Source organism: Diadema antillarum, unplaced genomic scaffold (genome assembly GCF_040938485.1).
Source record: "Diadema antillarum isolate AM-2024a unplaced genomic scaffold, OU_Dant_1.0 seq00001804_RagTag, whole genome shotgun sequence".
Lineage (NCBI taxonomy): Eukaryota > Metazoa > Echinodermata > Echinoidea > Diadematoida > Diadematidae > Diadema > Diadema antillarum.
In genome coordinates, this window is record NW_027272480.1 from 462,859 (window position 1) to 486,604 (window position 23,746).

At 39.6% G+C, this 23,746-nt stretch overlaps 1 protein-coding gene across 1 annotated transcript in view; it reads left to right on the forward strand.

Annotated features, from left to right (window-relative positions):
* The window catches only part of LOC139712423 (rho GTPase-activating protein 18-like), a 200,525-nt gene that overhangs the window by 93,556 nt on the left and 83,223 nt on the right, over positions 1–23,746 (forward strand). The window contains exons 6-7 of the mRNA XM_071624245.1: positions 4,035–4,191; positions 13,950–14,053. Coding sequence (XP_071480346.1) covers positions 4,035–4,191; positions 13,950–14,053 — 261 coding nt within the window. The remainder of the gene's footprint in view (positions 1–4,034; positions 4,192–13,949; positions 14,054–23,746) is intronic.

The following is a 23,746-nucleotide window of genomic DNA, read 5'->3' on the forward strand; positions in this document are numbered from 1 at the left end:
TTTGTGGTGTCAAACGAAAATTCCACACTCATGGGCAGGTTCAGGAAGTGGGGAAAATCAAGGTTATATCGAAAACAATTAAGTAATTGACTTTGAGTTGAGAAACAACAACCCCCATCACCCCCCCCCCCAAAAAAAAAAAAAAATAAATAAATAAATGATACACATATACATGCAAAGCACAAAAATGTATATTAATTGTATGTCAGAAGTTCATGTAACATATATGCAAAGGCATATTGTATCTTCCTTGAGTCTGATAATGGCAGTCCACATTGGTGCAAACTACATTATTATGAAGTGTGATGGCAAAACGAGGTAACTCCATTCTTGCTACTTTGAGATATTTGCAATTAAAGCTGCTAGAAGTACAGAGAAAATAATCTGAAAATATGTGATATTTGAAATCATAACTTCAAGGACATTCCTTTTGATGCAGCAAGTAAAGTATCACTGGAAAGGTTTTATCTGGCTCCATCTGATCATGGACGTACTTTAAAATGTTTGAAAATAGCACTTAAGCCATTTTGTATTCAAACTCTCATGTAGATGAGGCGATGATGTCATTGCCTCACATGTCTTCTCCAGTTCTTCTTTTCCCTTTTTACATTAAAACAACAACAACAACAACACATGCACACTTTGCACCGTATTTGGACAAGAAGGTTGCGCAAGAAGGTACATGTACACGTACATTTATGTTCTTTGGCTAATCCCTGCGCAAGGAATGAATGATGTTCTCATGGGGGTACATGACTTTTTTTTTTGCGTGTTTGTTGTTTTTTTTTAGAGCACCTGAAAGAGTTAAGTGGAAAGGACGTAAGTGATTGAATAACTCATCAGGAACATTTGAATGCCTAATTTCCTGAGAAGGAAGGAGTTACAGCGCATGTCACAGCTTTCCTTGCTCCTTTACTTTTTTCTCTCTTTCTTTAATTTGTCACTGTTTCTGTATTTTGTACTTACTTTTGTTTACGTCTTACTCACAATATGGCAATTATGATGTGCACCACAGGTGAACAAGTTGGTTTGGTATTAGGAGGTCTAAATACCCCTTAGTTAGACACTGTTGAACACTATTGGAATACAGCTCTCAACAACAACATGATGAATATTTGGGCCTGAAGGGGGACTTTCCCCTCTAGTTCCCAGCTAGTTTCCTTCAGAATGTTAAACAAACCTTGTAGAAAAAAATGATAACAATGAGATTTGTTGAGATAACATGACATATAATGTGTATGTAGACACTCCCTTGTGAATGACAGGATGAGTGTTCAATTGTTTGGAAGGAATACACAGAGGCATGGCTGGTGTTATACTTTTGACACCGAGACGAGAAGGGTGTATGCAGTCTTGGAGCACAATAATAACAGGATGATTAACATGTGTATCATTGGTGTAATGTCATACACTTGGAAGAGATACACAGAGCTACTGGTGTTATACTGTACCAAGTTAAGAAGGGAGTTTGTAATCTCAAAACACATAATAGTAGGATGATCAACACCCCTACTAGTGATGTGATCAGATACACTTCGAAGAGATACACAGAGCCAATGGTGTTACACTTTAATACCGAGTTGAGAAAGTTACATGGCGTAGTTTGCAGCTATGGAGTACACATTAGCAGGATGATTAGCATGTGTACCAATGATTTAAAACAATACACTTAAATACACAAAACCACTACTGGTGTTATACTTAACCGTGTTGAGAAGGTACAATTGATGTACTTTGCAATATCAGAACACATAATACCAGGATGATTAACATGTGTATCAATGGTGTAGTGTGACACGCTTGGAAGAGATACTCAGAGCCACTGGTGTTATACTGTACCGAGTTGAAAAAGTTACTTGGTGTAGTTTGCAGCTATAGAGCGCACATTAGCAGGATGATCAACATGTGCACCGATGGTGTAATGCATTACACTTGGAAGGAATACACAGAACCACTGGTGTTATACTTTCACCAGGTTGAGAAGGTAGTTTGCAGTCTCCACAACATGAAGAAGGACATGATATACTCTAAACGTCAATATTTTCACACAATTAATTTGTCGCGCTTTAGGCAGCTTATCAAACATATTCGTAAACTCTCACTGCACAATTGTCAATTCATTCAAAATGTGCAGAGAAAATTGTGGAAATATCTTCGTGGGTTTCAGAATTCGCGTTACCCAAAAGTAGCACAAAATATGTGACCCGCTACAACAAAATGATCCGAAAGTCGGGGAGGACAATTTTCCGAAAATGGCATGATATCATTTCCGTACTCTTCTACTTTAATTTGATATATAGCACAACTCATAAAAGTACTCAGTTGCGGAGATATCAATGATTTTATCAGCGCATGTCAAGTGGTTGAGGAAATCAGAGTTTCGAGAAAAACGCCTTCAAAGCTGTCCTTCCGATGCAATCATGGTCATGGGGAGGCGAGACAGTTTCTACCGCCTGACAATAGAAGGCACGATCCTAGCGACCTCCACCATGTTCAGTCAAGCTTAGCGCCAGCGGTCTACGCACAACCAATCGGTAATCAGGATGCCACGCACTGACTAATAAGATCACTCCCTCGTTGCTAGGGGCGGAGTCTAGCTGCGGCGCTAAATCCAAATCTTCGGACACGTTTCTCTTACATTGAAAGTCGGAAAATCATGGCCCAGAAAAACCCTAATTTCTTGCCTTTCCTTTGATCATTTAGCTTAGAAATTTTGGCAGATGGTGGACAAAACATTAGACTACAAAATTATGCCAAAAACAGAAATCCGATTGTGTTGACCAATTTTGATGATGTGATTTCAAACACGATTTTCTCGGCTCGGCCGTCAGCGACTTTAGGACCTTTTTGTTGTAGCGGGTCACATATGAAAAAATGAATGTACACTTGCACATCGAAAATGTCCATGTTTACAGCAGGGCAACATCAGGAAATGATTGGTTGATGCTCCTTTGGAGTAATTCAGTTCATTTTGTGGTTGTGGAAATACAGACATCCCTCTTCTATTGTTTAGAGATTCAACAACTACAATAATGTTTAGTCCATTTATTCCTTGAAAGAATTTGTTATTATGTTTGTTTATGCTGGAGGCATTCTTTTGCTTTCCTTTGCTCTTGATAATTATTTGTCTTTTTAGTGGGGGGTGGTTTTGGTTTTGTTTCAATCCTTTTTTTTTTTTTTTTTCCGGTAGCCTCTAGCGTAGTCATTTACCCCCTGTGACAAGCTGCCGAAATGACTGCAAAGATTACATCAGGACTTCGCACGTCTCAATGCCGATCTTATTCCTGCCGCTGACAGACGAATCCACTGCTGTCCATCGTTGCCCTCCCGAGGGGGCCCCGTGACAATTAGTGGAGGACGATTTACTTTGGAGAGCCCCTCATTTCCACATCATTCTCTTTTTTTCTTCTTCTTCTCTTCCTCAGAGAAAGGCTATAGTCTCATTATCAGACTGTCTGTATTAAATCTTATTCTTTTCATTAGCATCCAGTGATGTTATTGAAGCACATCTAGACATCCGTAGGCACACATACAATATTGTACTTGTAACAAACACACACGCATGCACACAGACACACACACATAGATGTACACACATGAACACACACTCATTTGGACATGAAACTTACACTCACCATACCATATCTTTCATTACACCATTAGACATCAATCAACATTTCAAAAGATTATGATGTATTTTTCAACCCTAATGCTACTTCTGTTACTTTTACTAGAAGTACTACAACATCAGCCACCAAAATAACTTCTAATTCTTCTGTTACTACCACTACAGCTGTACCTCTACCACAATAATTAACAGCAATGACAACATACAGTGCTGGATTGCTGTAGTAATGACTGCACAAAATCTGTAAAATTGATACTGAAAACAAGGTGAGAATGACTCGGGAATGACAAGTAAAAGGGTATATCAAAGAAGACACACAAAAAAAGAGGTTTGTCAGATGATTGAACTTTGAATCTGAGAATAGTCTAAGAAAAGCCACCTTATTTTTTCCTTTTTATCTTTGCAGCGGTCGTCTGTGAGTTCAGTCGATGGCTACCCGACGGGAAGGAAAGGCAGCAAGCGTAGGAAGAGCCGGACGTTACCGGACCCCCGCCACACCGAACGGGAGAGCATCGTGAAAAACCACAGAGAGGTGTCGTCGGGTGTGGCTGACCTAGACACAGGTGAGGAACACAAAACCTACAGATTGCCCCCCCCCCCCTTAAAGGACAAGTCGACCCTTATATACACATGGATTGAGTAAATGCAGCAATATTTGTAGAAGACATCAGTGAAAGTTTGAGGAAAATTGGACAATCTGTTCAAAAGTTATGAATATTTTAAGTATCTGCAAAGTCACTGCTGGATGAGAAGACTACTAGAGTGTACGATGTCATATGCGTACAACAATATAAGGAAAATATAAAGAGAATTTCACAAAATGTTACTTTTTGAAAAAGGTGCACATTTCCTTGACTTGTCACTGACATACAATTGTATGTTAAGGGTAATATTATTCCCCTTGTCTTCTGAAAGAGGAAAGTCAAGCGTTCTTTTATTATGCGAGAAAAGTGAAGATATCTTGAATTTTCCTTACATTTTCTTTATATCTTTATACTCATGTGACATCACAAGTTGTTGTAGTCTTCTTATCCAGCAGTGGCTTAGCAAAAACTTCAAAAATGCATAACTTATAAATGGATTGTCCAATTTTCCTCAAACCATTGCTGATGCGTTCTATTAATATTGCTGCATTCACTGAATCCACATGTCTCAGAAGGTGAACTTGTCCTTTAAAGAGTGGCATCTTGATCATCGTGTATCATCATGACCGTCTACTGATGGAAGAAGATTTGTGTCATCTTTCATTCTTGTTGTGATGATACAATATTTGTTTGTTTGCTTGGTTGGTTTTACTTCTGTGTTTCTTCTACATTTTAGTGCATTTTTTTTTGGGTAAAAAGCATGTGAATAAAACAAATATCCATGATATGGACAATAAATGATTGAAATGAAATGAAAATAACAAAATTGATCATTATTTTTCAACTTGACTGACTGCAGATCACAATGTTAACGAACCTTGCAAATTTGTTATCAACAAAGACTAATCAATATCTACTAATGGGAATATTTACGAAGGGAATTATGCAGCAGGCCGCACGTCGTAAGCCGATGCTTGAAATGATGGCAGCCTGCGAATGGAGTGTCGAAGAGGGGTGAAATGTGAAAGCAAATTTAATCCGACTCTTTTCAGTTTTTTTATATCTAACAGTCCTCAGTGTTAATTTCTGTTACATAAACTTTATAGGGGAAACATAGTGATAAGACACAGTTGGGGTCTTTGAACATTTTTTTTACACTCATGTGGCTATGTGCATAGTGATATGATACATGTAAATGGGATGGCATATGAATGGGCATTTGGGCCATACGGTTTAAGGTAAATTTTGTATATACATGTACAGTATGCATGTGACCGTGCACCTCAAAACGAACATAAAGTCGCACACACTGATTTTGCGTGAGGACTGAAAATAAGTGAAATGGGTCAACCTAGCCGAACTTGACTTTTTCATATTTTCTGAAAGAGCGGGTCTTCTTTTACATTATGCTAAAATTTGGTATCGTAAAACGGGCAGGAAAGTGTGTTTTTTTAGCAGTTTATCTCGAACATTTTTGGTAGAATAGTGTGATTAGGTGTGTCTTTAGAATCCTTTTTTTCATTTCTGAAAAACCATGTCCACACTCTTCACTTTCAACTCTAATAACTTTTGAAAGGATAGTGCGACTGCTTTGAAAGTTGGCATTAATTATGGACAGAATGTAGTAATGAGGCATGCTCACTTTCAGTTTAATCTGATAATCCCTTCAATGTTGTTACTCTGGTGGTTTACTTCCTGTTTTTTGTCCCATTCATCACGCAGCCAGCACGGTTTGGTAAAGATTAAGCACTTGAATAGACACTGTACTTCAGAGCCTCTTTTCTCATTTCCCACTTTTCCTGAGTTTGTGCTTTCTTTCCAATATTTAGATAGGTTAGGAGAGTCCATTTGATTTGAGTTATACATCATTTTAAAGCTTAAATTCTGCTCTTTTAGAATATGGTCTTAACTGAAAATTCATGTCTGGCGACTTTTGTTTGTTTTGAGGTGCAGGGTCACATGTGCACATTATCCTGTCATGAAATGACTTCTTTGCAGACTGGGATATTCACTTTGCATGTTTTAGCCTGTGCAGTGTATACTGTGAGAGCCCCATATAGTAAGAAGACTTGCATCACCTGGGGGTACAACTGTCGTAGCTACCATGGCAACGTCTAAAGTAGGCATTTGTGATTGGTCTTTGCACAGGTACACATATCCCCTTGGCAGCTGCGAGTTCCTGTATGCTGATTTAATGTGCTTTGTGAACTGATGAACTAGCCTTGAGATGCCAGCACAATTTCCTTGTTGATCCACATTAGCTGTCTTTTCCCCTCAAGGGCCTGTCTAAATTTGCTGATTGTGAGCCTTGGGTGCAGACTATCCCCCCCCCCCCCCTTCCCCCTTCTTGCCTGCATGAGTGACATACACACTGGGATGGTACCGGTAAAAGTGACACGACATTTGTTCCTGCAGCAATTTGCACCGGCAACAATTTGCACTGGTCTTATTTTCTCCAGGGACTTAGGGTTAGGGTTGGGGTTGTGATAGGGTTTTAAGTTTAGTTTGATGTGAGGATTAGGGTGAGAGTTATGTTTGTGGGTAGGTTTTATGTTTGGCTTGGCATGTAGATATATCATGGGAGCAATTGTTGCAGGAACCACTGGTAACACATCAGGGCTGATAGTCTGGCTCCAGACTGATGAATTTATTGCTATGGACAGGTCATGTATAAAATGTAGAGGCAAAAATATTAGAATAAACTAGCTTGCAGCCAGCCAGTAAGGTTACCACTATGGAGGCTTGCGTTGCATTCTGTACTTGAGGGTTAGAGTGAAACAGCTGACCTTACTCAAAGACAACAGCTGTGATTATTTCAGGAGTATTCAAAATGGGGGAAAGTGGCATTCATTTTTGTCATTCGCTATAATAAGCCAGTTCGGGGTTCCACTTTGAGCATGAGCAGAAAAAGGTCATTTGTACCAGCAGAGCATGTTGCATTTAAATTCACTGTGCTAAGCATCTGTGATGTAATGATTATTCAAGTGATCCTTATAAGTGGTGCTTGCTGGCACATCCACCTGACATTAAAAGTGGTATATATTTGACAATATCAATAGAAAAAGATTGTCAATGCATTCAATGCAAAATAATGAAATGGATGCTTTCCAAAGTGCTAATTGATGGATCATTCTGGTCACTTAGTCTACGCAAGTTCATCCTTTGTTTGAACATGGCTGATGAATTCCACAAATTGTTACGTTGGGCAAGCTTATGCCTTCTGTCGCTTGAAAACTAGACCCCGTTTACAGTGCGAGGCTCGGCTGCGGCTCGGCTGCGGCCGTGCCCAGCTTCAGTGTAAACGTGCAAAAGGGCATTTGGCCTCGCTCTGGAGGTGGATTCGGCCGCGGCCGAGCCCGGCCTTTTCTTGGTGTAAACGCAAACTGGGCCAAATGCGCGGCCAATTTTAGTCTGGCTTCCAAACCCTCTGCCTGTATCTTTCGCTTTTCAGGATATTAACCCCCTCAACGTCGAAAACTAGTATAGTTTAAGGTGTTTTTTTTCCTGCAAAGGATTCTTTCCTTCGGGAAAGGCCTTTGCCCGAACGACGACTTCGTCGCCACGGAATTCATTTGGCAAAGGGTCTGAAAACCAGACAATACCAAACTGCATTTGTTTACAAGCAGAGCGCCACTCACTACGACAAAATATTGAAAGGTTTGAATCAAAAGCACGGCCGAGCCCGGCAGTGTAAACGGACAAAATTACGGGGCCCGGCCTCACAATTGAGGCTGGGCTCGGCCGCGGCTCGGCCCAGCCCCGCACTGTAAACGGGGTCAAAGTGGAGTGCCTAATAAACTGAGAAAGAAGAAAGGTCATTTGTACCAATGTGCCCATGAGCTAACCCCGAACTGGCTTATTGAATGACTCAAAGTTAATTTCCTATACATATCAGGCTGTTTTAGGGTTAGTTCTTCATTGTAGAGTTTGGTGAGGAAAAGAGGAAAATTCAACGAGGAACAGAAGGAAAAGATTGTACATTATGTACCTAGCAATATTCAGAGCCCGGAAGTAAGGAAGCGACTTCGTAGACCCTCTGGAAAGCACAACAGCAGCGAGGCAAGTGCTACCTGACGACAACTTCTGGGATATGTTCAATATGTACGTGGGCATTGACACCCTTCTTTTTTTTTCTCCCCACCAGGTCCACTGTAGCCAATCCCCCACTCCCTCCCCCGGAGTTCAGGCAGAGGTGACTGCTAGGCAGGGACCCCTTGGGTCTGTGCTGCAACGGTGACTGCTGTCATAATGTACTTGAGGCAAAGGTTCTTAAAAAGCAAGCAAAATAAAATCAAGCAAAACTGTGTCCGCTGAATAACCTTTCTTTCTTGTAAAGAATCAACTTCTTCTTTTTTTTTAGGTTGAATTTGGGTCTAGAAGTTACTGGCATGCCAAGTTCATTTAACCCTGTTTGTTCCTTCTAAAAACTTTCCCACTTATTTGAATTTGTATTGAGTCACTTCTGCAGGTGTAGCTCAAGTATTTTCACCATATGACAGGACACAAAAGAAACATTGGAGTGTAGATCCTGGCTGTTTATATTGTAAAGATTCATGGATTTCTTTTAAGTGTGTCTGTATCATAATCTGCCCAGCAATACAATCAGCATTTTTCTCATCCCCTGATGAGTATGCTTAGCATAGTAGTGAACTTGTCAGGATGGAATCATTTATGCAGAAAAGTCATTGTAAACGAATTCTGAATTAACCGTAAAAGGATTACAAAAACTCTCTGCATTCCAAATTAAGTCCAGGGCATCTGAGTTGCTCTTTTGTCCAAACTTCTCCAGGAGACACAGTGTAGCTACCAATTGGCAAACACAAGTGTAATGGATAAAGGAGTACTTTATACTGCACCAGGGTCAGATGTATCATATCTGAATGCATCAGTGAAATGCCTGCCGAATCAGAAACTTCTGCCTTGATATAAAGCGCACGTTATATCTCTTCTCCGTGCTATAGAGTTGTACATTTAGAATTATGTACAATGTGCATGTTTTTGTGTGATACACTTGCAGTGCCATGTGTATTGATACCATGTCAGTTATCCTTATGATGTACCAACAATGATTACAGCCTGCATCTACAGGTGTCACAAGAAAAGTTGGCAGTAGACTGCCATTACCCCTACCCCTCCCCATCCCCTTCCCTCATCCCCCCCCTTCTCTGTTTGCTATCAGCTATAGATATGAACTCCTCTTGCAATTTCCCGTTAAAGGCATTATTTACCATTTGCAGATGAAACAACAAAAAAAAAAACCCAGCCTAAGTGCTTCAAAATACAATAGTTCTAACTTGTTAGTTAGGAATAGAAACAACCCATGTAAAAATGTTGATCAGTATAGTCCATGTTAAGAATTGTTAGATATATACAAACTGTGAACAGTAGATGTGATAAAATTGTTTCATGAACAAGCTGGTTGCAGTTATGGTTTATTCAGAAAAATAGTGGTATTTCCATATAGTTTAGGATTTATTGCAAAAATTGTTAATGGTAGGATTTATGATACAACTGACCTATGCTTCTGCATCACATGTGATAACTCAAACATTTTTGAATCACTGCTCCCAATGGTAAACAATACCTTTAAATCTTGATGAGCCCAAGCACATAGCTTCAAGGCACATAGACCCAGTGGTTTAGTCGAATGCGTATGTGGGCGCACAGCGCAAGTTTCCTATAGAGACCAGTGCTATTGACTCCTCTTTAGCACTTACGCTGTGACCCATTTTCACGAGTCCCAAGAAGTCCAATCCACTGTAGTCAGTGGTCCGATCACAGTTTGGTTCATGTTTTGGCTGATGATGACAGCTTTAGCAAACTTGGCATCACTACAGACTGTGTGATGCGCAGAAGACAATAAAGGCAATGTTACCTACAAGCAACACCTACGCACTTTGCTCTTGATGACAGCTCAACTTCGGCAATCTTCGTATCATGCTAACAGTGATCGGCAGTGTCAGTGCCATATAAGTGGGCAGTATTATCCAACAGCGCCCCCGCAACCACCGGGTCTATGTGCCTTTAACCTGCCCGGCTTTTCCATCATCATTTCATAAGCCATCCAATCTTGACCTGGCTGTAAAGTTGGCAAAGACCACTCAGGCCTAACAATATGCCTCAGTCCAACAGGAAGGCCATGTTTGACACAATAGGGATTAAGACAATTAGGTGTAATCTGTATTATTTGGCAATTAGTTTTGCAGATATCTGTGCCAATGGAATATGGTGTTTCCAACAGACATGCCAAGCAGCAAACTTGGCATATTAACCCATTGAATACTTGTCCCCGAATAATAAGAACGTACTCATGTAGGTGTCTATGCGAAATGCATATAATAGCAAAATCAGCTCGTCCTCAAAGACGTAAGGGGTAGACCAATGCGCAGAGTGAAATCTCTTCTTATTTCCATGGCAACACAGAGGCCTGAATTCGCGAAGGCGGTCTAAATTTAAACCATGGTTTATGTATATTTCTTCTGTGTAGATATGATTGACAGATTGCGTACGCTAACAGGCATCCAGTAAAAAACCGTGCATTGATGCGCGCATGTATTGGTACGCCTATTTAACGCTTATTTTAGACCATGGTCTAAATTTGTACCATGGTCTAAGTTAAAACCACCTTTGTGAATTCGGGCCAGAGGGTTTAAAGACAAGATCCCTTGACGTTTGCCATTTGAAAACATTAGTGAGGCATTGAAGAAAACCTCATGAACAAATACATAGAAATGAACCCATTGAGAATGGACTGATTTTGCTATAACATGCATTTCCCATAGACACCTGCCCGAGTATTGTCGGGACTCGTCTTCAAGGGGTTAATAATATCAGTGTTTCTTCATTATATCTCGTCAATGAAATGAATTCTGTATCGATTAGGATTCTCACTCATATCGTCATAGTAATGGTAGGGGAGAAAAGGGGATGCGAAACGGGAGGGGGTTAGGGAGTGGATTTTGGAGAGGGGGGCATGCTAGTAGTACTCGGGAGCTAAAATTGGCTCCATCCAAACAAACCGCCCCCATGTCTCACTCCTCCGCCTACCCAAAAGCTGGGCCAAGTCCCCCTTCCCGACTCTCTGGGGAACGGCTTTGGTGCGCAGTGACTCCCCCTGGCTGGGAGAAAAGAGAAAGAGAGATGGAGGGGGCAAAAAACAGAAGAATAGCAAAGAATGTTTTTCTTGAGCGGAATCAAGTGAGAATGAGTCAGAGGGATGAAGCTTCTGTTGTCGACACCTCACCTAGTTCCCCCCAACGTTCTCCTGTCTGTCATTCTTTCTTCTCTTCTCCATCTACCCCACCCCCTTTTGCTTTCTATCTTTCTGACTTTTCTTCACTTTTTCTGGTGAATAACAAGACAAGGGTATCTATCACTGACTCTCTCACTTTTGTCATTTTATCCCCTTCTTTCTGTCTTCCATTTTTTTCTCTCCCCCCCCCTTACTTTTTCTTTCGCTGACATGATTTTGGTAACAAAAGAAGCATTACACAGAGTAATCCGTCATTCACACAATCTTCCATTTCCCAGGCAATTCCCTTTATCAAGTTTCATGTTGCGCAGTGCTGTTTCTCTTTCTCTTTCTCCTTCTCATCATTTCCTCACACTTGCTCTCCTTTTCATTTCTTTTTTTTTCATCTTTCTTGTCTAAACACACACACACACGCACGCACACACACTCGCTCTCTCTCTCTTTGTTTTTCTCATCTCTGTTAATCACAGCTTTCTTGTGAGTAACATGCTCTCTGCTTTAGCGCTCTATGAGCTTACGATGAGGATTTTAAGGTGAACCAGGATGTGAAGATACAATCCTACAGTGTTGATTGATGGACATGCAACAAGTTTACAGTAAACACATTAAAGAGCTAATTGGAGAGTGAGAGGGAGAGAGCATGGTGTAATTATGATGTCATGTGAAACCTGCACTGGTCTTAAGTGAGCTCGTTGTTAATCATCCTTTCTTTTCCTTCTTCTTCTTCTTGTTTTGAACATCAGTTTATGCCCAAACAATTATTTCATCTCTGTAAGTTTCATCTTATTGTACCTATTATGGTAGTAATAATTATAGTCACCACAGAGCTTACAGTTTGTAAACCAAATAACTTCCAACACCTGGACAACCCATATCAGGACAAATACCCCCCCCCCCCCCCCCCCCCCCCCCCCCGGCGTAAGATGAGGATTTTAAGGTGAACCAGGATGTGAAGATACAATCCTACAGTGTTGATGGACATGCAACAAGTTTACAGTAAACACATGAAAGAGCTAATTGGGGAGTGAGAGGGAGAGAGCATGGTGTAATTATGATGTCATGTGAAACCTGCACTGGTCTTAAGTGAGCTCACTGTTAATCATCCTTTCTTTTCCTTCTTCTTCTTCTTTTTTTGAACATCAGTTTATGCCCAAACAATTATTTCATCTCTGTAAGTTTCATCCTATTATGGTAGTAATGATTATAGTCACCACAGAGCTTATAGTTTGTAAACCAAATAACTTCCAACACCTGGACAACCCATGTCAGGACAAATACCCCCCCCCCCCCCCCCCCCCGGCTAAATACTACTTAGTGATAGGGTTAATGTAAAAATTTAGGGTTAGGGATAGGATAGGGCTAGAATTTGGGTTAGGTTTAAAATGAGGTTCAGGATTAGGGTTAGGGTCAGGGGAAGGGTCTGGGGCAATTTCCCATGGGGTGATTGTCTTAGAATTCTACAACTTGTACGTAGTAAGTGCACCCATTGATTTCACTTTTTGTTTGAAGTTAGAGGCAGAGAAAATGCAAATAGCATTGCAAACTATAGCAAAAAAAAAATAGTGTGTAAATATTGTTATACTTCTCTGTATACAATAAGTATGTAAAAAATGATCATTTTGGATCCTTGGTTATGATGTCCATGTGACATCCTTCAAAAATGTAAACCTTATTTATCTTTGCATTAATGTTTTTATTGTAAATACTATATTTGCACTAATGTTTTTATTGTAAACATCCTTCAATTTGTTTCGATGTGCCGATTCATTACTACAATTGTAGGTCAGATATATTTACTTCATAATTGTGTGCAAGGCCTTTGAAGAGGTGTCATTTCCACTCATATACCATCACATGTAAAAAAATTCAAGGACAAGTATGATTTGGTCTTCCACACACTTGCAATCATGTGACCATGATGAGGTTGATGGAGTGCTGTTCATCGAAATAAGAGTCTCCTTTAAAGGGGAATTGAACTGTTCTGATTATGATAGTCATTACCACACTGTCAATATCTGTTGTTAATGTTTTCGTCTTCAGTATCAGTTTCCTATGTGTGAAATTGCACTTGTATGCTTTGTTACACATGAATATGTGTATATGTTCATCCTGCTCTGTGTAGATCGCCTGCAATGAAGGCAGTGCTCAAAATTGGCAGATGCTGGACTTTCCCTTGGGTGTACATACAGATGAAAGGGAAACCTCAGGGCACAAAAGAATGTTATTTTTGCCTCCTTTTTTCCTTACTTTCTTCTGTCTGAGGTAAATTTCAATAGATTCCACCTGCAGATTAGTATGCCCCGCCCTTCACGGGGGTGCTATTGTTGGAATTTCGTCATTCTGATCAATCGCATGTCACACTTTGTCTGCGTGGCGCACCTATCTTGATGTCGGCGCATTGTCTGCTCTCCCGATTTTTCTCCAATTAGATTTAGCAAATTCCAACAATGAAAAACATGTTTTGATTTGTCCTCCAACCTTACAGGTGTCAGGATTCTGAGTTTTACGAGCACGGAGCCGATCGAAGTGCCGAGTATCAAAGACCGAACTAAAGTCAGCATGAGAGCGCAGACGCCCGACTCTATTCTGGTGAGCCGATTTCCGAATTTCATGTTTATCCCATTTTTTTTTTCAATCTTTGATTCCCATGATGTTTATGTGTCTTACGATGGAGAGTTTTCACCCCTAAATCTGATTCACATATCTTTTACTGTCTTTCTTGTTTTCTTCATTATTTCTTTGTATATTTCTCTTCTCCTCTTATACCTTTTTATCCCCATTTCATTGAAGTGCTCTAAAGTTGTTGCTTTGTCTTGGTTGTTTATAAATTTGTCTTCCTCTTCTTCTTCTTCTCCTTCTTCTTAATATACCTCATTCTAGTGCGATGTTTCTGACTTGTAAAGTGATTAGACCCCATTTATGTGGTCTTTTGTATAGAAGAGACAATTCAAATCTTGTGGGATGTAATTCATAGCATGATATGGCACCCTTTCTTCAAAAATGAAATCCGTACCTGGAATTGTGACCTGAAGATGACAGGGGAGGAAAAAAGGGAATTTTCTTGCGTGCCTTTGTTACTGTCATGACCATGGCATTTTGAGTGTCCAGTTTTGCGAGGTGGTGCTGCCATGTCGAGTTTTTTTTTTTGACAGCTGTGCCATAGTTTAGCTTGCTATGAATTTGACAAGTCATTATCTCTGTTAGGAGAGGCTTCTGTGTTTGCTTTTTTTTTGGTTATTATTATTGAAATCTCTTGTTTGGTATTATTCCAGGTTAAGTCTTCACAAAACGCAGGATCTTTATTGTCTGATCCTCGCTCGTTTCCCTGCAGATTTACGTAATTGCCACTGTCCGGCAGCTCATGCCGTAACGGGCCAAATATTGTGTCATTTTGGAATCCCAAAACGAGCGCACTGCCAAGTTGATTGGCAGGTGTTTTTCCTGTCCCTCGTCTCGTCTCCCTCCCGGTGTCTGACAGAGCCAAGGAATTTAACTCGCCTGTCAAATGCACCCCGTTGATGAAATAATGACTAATACCGTCTAACTTCCTGACCGTTGCTGGCCAAGCATGGACAACTGGTGGTGGGATCTGGACAAGCCAAGTATAGAAGGGAGAGAAAAGGAGGGTGTGTGTGAGAGAGAGAAGGGGAGGAGGAGTTAGATGCAAAGAGAATAGAAAATAGAAAACAAATAGGCAAGTAGATGGACTGAAAAAGAAAGATGTAAAGAGAAACAACAGAGAAAGGGAGAGAGAGAGAGAGATGTGCACCAAATGACAGAAATAGAAAGATGAGGAGGAGAAAAAGAGGAAGAAAATACAAAACAAAACAGAGAAAGTGAGGAAGAAAAGCAGGCAGATGGACAGAAAATGAAAGATAAAAAGGGCAACATTAGAGAAAGAGAAAAATATAGGGATGCCAGTTTCCAGGCAAGACCCTGTATATTCAGGCCCTTTCTTGTACAAAGTAGTGTCAAGAAGGTGTATTGCAGTCCCTCTCTTTCATGCTAACTGGCATCCCTGAAAATTGTCATACAGACAGATATCAGAAGAGAATCAAGAGAGGTAGACATAAGAAGAACATAGTCAGGTAAAGAGTGTGAGAGAAAGAAAGGGGCAAAAGATATTAAAGGGGTGATATAGTTTTGGTTGAGATAGGGGATTCAGATTTTAACTTTTTTCGAGATAATTAGGAACCACTTATTTGAAATATTAAAGAGCACACAATTCTAAGAAGAAGAATAAAGCTTATTTGATGAAAATCGGTTTTTGAAACAGATGAGATATCCAAAAATAAAGCAAAGCAAAAGTGGTCCTAACAAAAGGTAGGTCCCACCTTTTACTGGGACCTGTTTGTTTTTAGATATCTCAGCCATTTCAAAACCAATAGTCATCTAATAACTTTTAATTCATCTCATAATTGTATGCTCTTTAATATTTCACATAAGTGTTTTCTAATGATTTTGCACAAAGTTAAAATCTGAATCCCTCATCTCAACCAGAACTATACCATCCCTTTAAGAGGGGGGGGGGGGGGGGGGGGGGAGACAGATGGAGTGAGGGAGGGATAAAGAGAGGGAGAGATACGTAGACTCTGTCCTGCCAATTCAGCGGATGGGTCGTGTGTGAGCCCTTTCCGGCGAGTGCGCTGATTAAATTCAGTGAGACGATTAGCGCTAATCCGTGATTCAAAGGAGCACCTGTTGTCAGAAATAAGCGGCTAAAGCATGGCAGACGTTTGGTGAGCCAGTCCCAGTGGCTTGAAACCTTACACAGGGAGGAAAACTGTCAAAGGCAGTGGGGGAATTTTAAAAGATAAAGTGCAAAAAGTTTTTAAACTCATTTGAAATCTGTCCTGGTAAGGTAAAAAAAAAAATGAGCGTATGTAAGTGGAATTGAGAGTTGTAATTTCATATCATATACTCCATGTCATCATCCTTCTGCATGCGGTCAGAAAGTTTTACAGGTGACAGATCTATGCCATGAGTCGTAGCACAGAGGTTTTAACGGATGCAGGTGACTGAAACGTGCTAACCTACTTCTTGCCCATTCCTGTCACATTGTGATGTATTTTTGTGTGTGTCTTTTGTCAAAAGTATATTCAAGGATGCGTCAACTCACGTCAGAAAGTATATCATCGAATCTAATGCCTATCAGGAATCTATGACCATTTCTTCCACAATCAAATTAACTGATACAGTTGACAGACGCATTTTGCTCGGTGCAAAGCTTTTGTCTAACTCTGTTCTTTTTTTTTTCTGTGTGAAATGAACCATGAGCAGACAAAGGTCATTAACAGATATGGCTAAGTAAGGTCAAAGGTCACAGGTTTTTTTCTGACAGAGTTTGGTGCCTTCCTGCATTTTGTGAACTGTCACCCTTTGTAAAACTCTTCAGAACAGCAATAATCTTTGATTTTGACAGTCAAACCCCTTAATAAGAGAGGGATACATCAGTCAAAGGTGTGCGAGGGATTCCCAATCAAAGTTCATTTCAAGATTTGACAGAATTTCGGCAATCTGAAGCGACACAGTGCCATGGTCAAATCCCCGTCACACACAGACTGAAAGGGGAATTGATGAGATGGAGGTGGTTCCTGAAATCAGTTGGGGCCCATCTTCTGGTCTGACACGGATCGTGCTTAAGGTTCAGCTGCAAAAATTGACGGAGTAAATTTCCAGTCCTTTCGTGATGAACGACTTGACCCCACATCAAACCCTTGAGAGAAGGGGCCACGAGACCCCATCGCCATGGCAGTGAAATCCCTGCAGGGATTGAAGCAGGTGGGAACAGGCGGGGGGAGAGAGAGGGGGGGGGGGGAGATTCAGTCCTCTCCGGGGGCGCTACATCACAGCAAGCAGGTGCGAAGCAGACGACCACTACCTGCTCCCATCCTCTCAGCATCATGGTGATGGAAACTACAGCAAAGGTGTTCGTCTACACACATCTTCCTGTGAACGCATACTGTTGTTGTTTTTTCTTTCTTTCTTTCTTTCTTTCTTTCTTTCTTTCTTTGTTCTTTTGAATCAAGAAAGGAAAGAGAATGAAGAATACTGGGACCAGCTGTAGTGACCTCCTTTTGTAACCTCTCCCATTTTTATTTTTACCTCCGTCAAGGGAGGAGGTTATGTTTTCGTTACCGATGGTTTGTTTGTTAGTTAGTTCGTTCGTTAGTTAGTTTGTCCGTGTGCAAAATAACTCAAAAAGTAGTGAACGGATTGGGATGAAACTTGCAGGAAAGGTTGAGAATGACACAAGTACCAAATGATTAACTTTTGGTAATGATCCGAGAATTTTGGGGGAATTTATGAAGGATTTTTGATGTTTTGGCAGGTAGGGTCAATGAACTTGGGAGTTCAGGCTGCGCGTATTTGAGGTTTGCCTGCGCGCACTAAAGTGCGTGCTCTAGTTTCTGCTGGGGTGAGGCGCGCCGTGCAGCTGAAGGCTTATGACGTAAGAAAGGCTTCTATATTTGGAAATCTGGCGACTTTTAGCACCGATGTTGTGTGTACGTATGATATCTGATGGAAGAACAAGATCAGTGTAGTGGTGGAAATAATCTTCATGCTTGGCGGAGGTCTGCGCTCTCAGAGTGCTTTTCTAGTTATTTCTTGCTACATGTATTTCTGATTCAGAGACCATGACTGCACTAGGTCATTTGAGCCACACAAAGGACAAGAACTATACAAAAAAATAATATCTGATGTAGCTTCATTATAAAAGTGAAACCATACAACATAATATGACAGTCCGTTGTACATGGATTTTTTTTCCTATTGTTTGTCTTTTTCGTAGAATGACGGATGTCTGTCATGCAAATGTTGGCAAGATGCCAGTGATTTGGTCATTCTCAAGGCTACCAGTATGTTTAAACTTTTGCTTGAAGCAATCAAGTCATGGGGTAACTTTGCTGCAAACATTGTCAAGTTTTTATCACTTGATTGGCGCCTTTGAATTTCTACTCATGTTCAGTTGAAATAGGTGTGAAGTTTCTCTCAACAACATCATCTTTGTCGAATCCTGAATATGATGTAAGATAATGTGAAATGCAGAACACTTTCCTTCTTTATTTCAAGTTGTGCGTAACTATCGCAGGAAGTATGTGTTCGTTATACAATGCTATCAAAATTGTCATGCACTGATTCCAAGTGAACAAAAGAGGAAGAAAGACAGAAAATGAAAAATTGTCCTTTTTTTTATTGTGCATGTATAAAGTGCATGGAGAGAGAAAGAGATGCTTAGACTAAAGGCGTTCTTTTTCAAAAGAAAACATACACAGAAAATTTAATAGAGAAAGAGATGAAAAGGTAGATGGAGATAAAGAAAGGGAGAAAGGGGAAGAGATAGACAGTAAGAGAAAGGAATGAAAGGACAGATAGTAAGAGAAAAAGAGAAAGGAAAGCCATAGATAATAGGAGAAAAAGGGAAAGAGATAGATGGAGAAAAAGAAAAGGGAAAGGTATAGATAGTAAGAGAAAAAGAAAAGGGAAAGGTGTAGATAGTAAGAGAAAAAGAAAAGGGAAAGGTATAGATAGTAAGAGAAAAGGAAAAGGGAAAGGTATAGATAGTAAGAGAAAAAGAAAAGGGAAAGGTATAGATAGTAAGAGAAAAAGAAAAAGGGAAAGGTATAGATAGTAAGAGAAAAAGAAAAAAGGGAAAGGTATAGATAGTAAGAGAAAAAGAAAAAGGGAAAGGTATAGATAGTAAGAGAAAAAGAAAAGGGAAAGGTATAGATAGTAAGAGAAAAAGAAAAAGGGAAAGGTATAGATAGTAAGAGAAAAAGAAAAAGGGAAAGGTATAGATAGTAAGAGAAAAAGAAAAGGGAAAGGTATAGATAGTAAGAGAAAAAGAAAAGGGAAAGGTATAGATAGTAAGAGAAAAAGAAAAGGGAAAGGTATAGATAGTAAGAGAAAAAGAAAAGGGAAAGGTATAGATAGTAAGAGAAAAAGAAAGGGGAAAGGTATAGATAGTAAGAGAAAAAGAAAAAGGGAAAGGTATAGATAGTAAGAGAAAAAGAAAAGGGAAAGGTATAGATAGTAAGAGAAAAAGAAAAGGGAAAGGTATAGATAGTAAGAGAAAAAGAAAAGGGAAAGGTATAGATAGTAAGAGAAAAAGAAAAGGGAAAGGTATAGATAGTAAGAGAAAAAGAAAAGGGAAAGGTATAGATAGTAAGAGAAAAAGAAAAAGGGAAAGGTATAGATAGTAAGAGAAAAAGAAAAGGGAAAGGTATAGATAGTAAGAGAAAAAGAAAAGGGAAAGGTATAGATAGTAAGAGAAAAAGAAAAGGGAAAGGTATAGATAGTAAGAGAAAAAGAAAAAGGGAAAGGTATAGATAGTAAGAGAAAAAGAAAAGGGAAAGGTATAGATAGTAAGAGAAAAAGAAAAGGGAAAGGTATAGATAGTAAGAGAAAAAGAAAAGGGAAAGGTATAGATAGTAAGAGAAAAAGAAAAAGGGAAAGGTATAGATAGTAAGAGAAAAAGAAAAGGGAAAGGTATAGATAGTAAGAGAAAAAGAAAAGGGAAAGGTATAGATAGTAAGAGAAAAAGAAAAGGGAAAGGTATAGATAGTAAGAGAAAAAGAAAAGGGAAAGGTATAGATAGTAAGAGAAAAAGAAAAGGGAAAGGTATAGATAGTAAGAGAAAAAGAAAAGGGAAAGGTATAGATAGTAAGAGAAAAAGAAAAAGGGAAAGGTATAGATAGTAAGAGAAAAAGAAAAGGGAAAGGTATAGATAGTAAGAGAAAAAGAAAAGGGAAAGGTATAGATAGTAAGAGAAAAAGAAAAGGGAAAGGTATAGATAGTAAGAGAAAAAGAAAAAGGGGAAGGTATAGATAGTAAGAGAAAAAGAAAAGGGAAAGGTATAGATAGTAAGAGAAAAAGAAAAAAGGGAAAGGTATAGATAGTAAGAGAAAAAGAAAAGGGAAAGGTATAGATAGTAAGAGAAAAAGAAAAAAGGGAAAGGTATAGATAGTAAGAGAAAAAGGAAAGGGAAAGGTATAGATAGTAAGAGAAAAAGAAAAGGGAAAGGTATAGATAGTAAGAGAAAAAGAAAAGGGAAAGGTATAGATAGTAAGAGAAAAAGAAAAAGGGAAAGGTATAGATAGTAAGAGAAAAAGAAAAGGGAAAGGTATAGATAGTAAGAGAAAAAGAAAAGGGAAAGGTATAGATAGTAAGAGAAAAAGAAAAGGGAAAGGTATAGATAGTAAGAGAAAAAGAAAAAGGGAAAGGTATAGATAGTAAGAGAAAAAGAAAAGGGAAAGGTATAGATAGTAAGAGAAAAAGAAAAGGGAAAGGTATAGATAGTAAGAGAAAAAGAAAAGGGAAAGGTATAGATAGTAAGAGAAAAAGAAAAGGGAAAGGTATAGATAGTAAGAGAAAAAGAAAAGGGAAAGGTGTAGATAGTAAGAGAAAAAGAAAAGGGAAAGGTATAGATAGTAAGAGAAAAAGAAAAGGGAAAGGTATAGATAGTAAGAGAAAAAGAAAAGGGAAAGGTATAGATAGTAAGAGAAAAAGAAAGGGGAAAGGTATAGATAGTAAGAGAAAAAGAAAAAGGGAAAGGTATAGATAGTAAGAGAAAAAGAAAAGGGAAAGGTATAGATAGTAAGAGAAAAAGAAAAGGGAAAGGTATAGATAGTAAGAGAAAAAGAAAAGGGAAAGGTATAGATAGTAAGAGAAAAAGAAAAGGGAAAGGTATAGATAGTAAGAGAAAAAGAAAAAGGGAAAGGTATAGATAGTAAGAGAAAAAGAAAAGGGAAAGGTATAGATAGTAAGAGAAAAAGAAAAGGAAAAGGTATAGATAGTAAGAGAAAAAGAAAAGGGAAAGGTATAGATAGTAAGAGAAAAAGAAAAAGGGAAAGGTATAGATAGTAAGAGAAAAAGAAAAGGGAAAGGTATAGATAGTAAGAGAAAAAGAAAAGGGAAAGGTATAGATAGTAAGAGAAAAAGAAAAGGGAAAGGTATAGATAGTAAGAGAAAAAGAAAAGGGAAAGGTATAGATAGTAAGAGAAAAAGAAAAAGGGAAAGGTATAGGTATAGATAGTAAGAGAAAAAGAAAAGGGAAAGGTATAGATAGTAAGAGAAAAAGAAAAGGGAAAGGTATAGATAGTAAGAGGCCCATTCTCAGAAAAAGCGTTCAAATACGGAATTTTGGTGTCGCCGACATTCCATGACAGTTTGCGGTTCCCTGAAACCTATTAGATACTATTTAAATGTTTATAATATATCACGAGGACTTTATTTGTTAAAAATAAACACGATCAAATGCGGTTGTCTGCCTTTTTGTATAAAATTTTGCTGTTAAACTTCGTTAAGACCCCCAAAACGCAGTGTCGCCGGCTATTTCAGAATTATGTTTTATTGCTCCTCTCCGTCCACAAACACACTTTCCAAATATCATTTTCATGGACGATGAGCATATCAATTGTGCTAATCACAATACTCAAAAAGTTCCAAAATCTTTATTGACTTTTTCTTTATAGCCTTTTGAAACCTGTCGCCAAGTTCACCGCCAGATACGTTACCAGTTTCTTTAGTGTTACAGCATTGCGAAAATAACAAGACTATGCAATGACCCTGTGTATATGAAACCCTGAGGATATACTTCATACATTGCAAGTACTTAGATTTTTTGTGCAACAGCTCTTTATTGAGAATACGGTACAATGTTTGAAATATCGGTTTTCTACACTTTTATTTGGACAGATACGTGACATACTTTTCACGCCACCCACTGCGACAGATATTGCAATGTCAGACAAATTGTATATTATACATTACTCCTAGGAATGACGCATCGATTCAACATTAAAGTTTAGTACAAGTGAGAAATATTTGGTAGATATCGCTCTCATAATAATATGATCGACCATATACGTTACCACAGATACGTTACCCCAGATACGTGACCGAATTTTGCTCATTGGTCTTGTGCTTTCTGGGGATCAAATCTGGTCAAAATTCATCCCTACACATTACATGCTTCGTTTTGTTGGACCTCAGGATTATATTCTTACACCAAAAGGACAGAGAGGTGAAAAAGATCAACACTTCCACATGATTTTTCTTTCTGCGTCAGTGTCTCACAACTTAATGCCAAGTTTTCCGACAGATACGTTACCACATAATCAAAATGCTGAAAAGAAATTGTAAATGTTTTTACAAACAAATCGTTGTGTGCTCATAAACTCCAAAGTTCTATTCTATAAAACCCACCCACTTTCATATTCTATTCAACAACTTTGAACGTTTATTAGCTCACCTGAGCCAAAGGCTCAAGTGAGCTATTGCGATCGCCCTTCGTCCGGCGTCCGTCGTGCGTCGTGCGTCGTGCGTCGTGCGTCGTGCGTCGTCCGTCGTCTGTCGTCCGTCGTCCGTCGTCCGTCGTCCGTCGTCCGTCGTCCGTCGTCCGTCGTCCGTCGTCCGTCGTCCGTCGTGCGTCGTGCGTAAACTTTTTACATTTTCATCTTCTTCTTGAAAACCCCAAGACCGATTTTCATCAAACTTGGCAGGTAGCATCCCTAGGGGGTTAGGATCTCAATTTGTTAAAATGGGCACCATGCCCCACCCAGGGGGCCCCCAGGGGGGCCCAAACCCCCCAAAATTAAGGAATCTGTAAAAATCTTCTTCTCTAGAACCAGAAGTGATAGAGCTAAGTTAATACTATGAGTTAGTACATTGATGACTGTAGTTTCAAGTTTGTTCATGGCAGAATCAGGGGTGCCCCCCTTGGGACCCAGGGGAGGGGGGTGGGGAAGGGTTCTAATGGGGCCTAAATTGTACATTTTCATCTTCTTCTTGAGAACCCCATGACCCATTTTCACCAAACTTGGCAGGTAGCATCCCTAGGGGGTTAGGAACTCAATTTGTTAAAATGGGCACCATGCCCCACCCAGGGGGCCCTCAGGGGGCCCAAGCCCCCCAAAATTAAGGATTCTGCAAAAATCTTCTTCTCTAGAACCAGAAGTGATAGTGCTTAGATAATACTATGAGTTAGTACATTGATGACTGTAGTTTCAAGTTTGTTCATGGTAGAATCAGGGGTGCCCCCCTTGGGACCCAGGGGAGGGGGTGAGGAGGGGTCCTAATGGGGCCTAAATTGTACATTTTTATCGTCTTCTTGAGAACCCCATGACCCATTTTCACCAAACTTGGCAGGTAGCATCCCTAGGGGGTTAGGATCTCAATTTGTTAAAATGGGCACCATGCCCCACCCAGGGGGCCCCCAGGGGGCCCAAACCCCCCAAAATGAAGGAATCTGTAAAAATCTTCTTCTCTAGAACCAGAAGT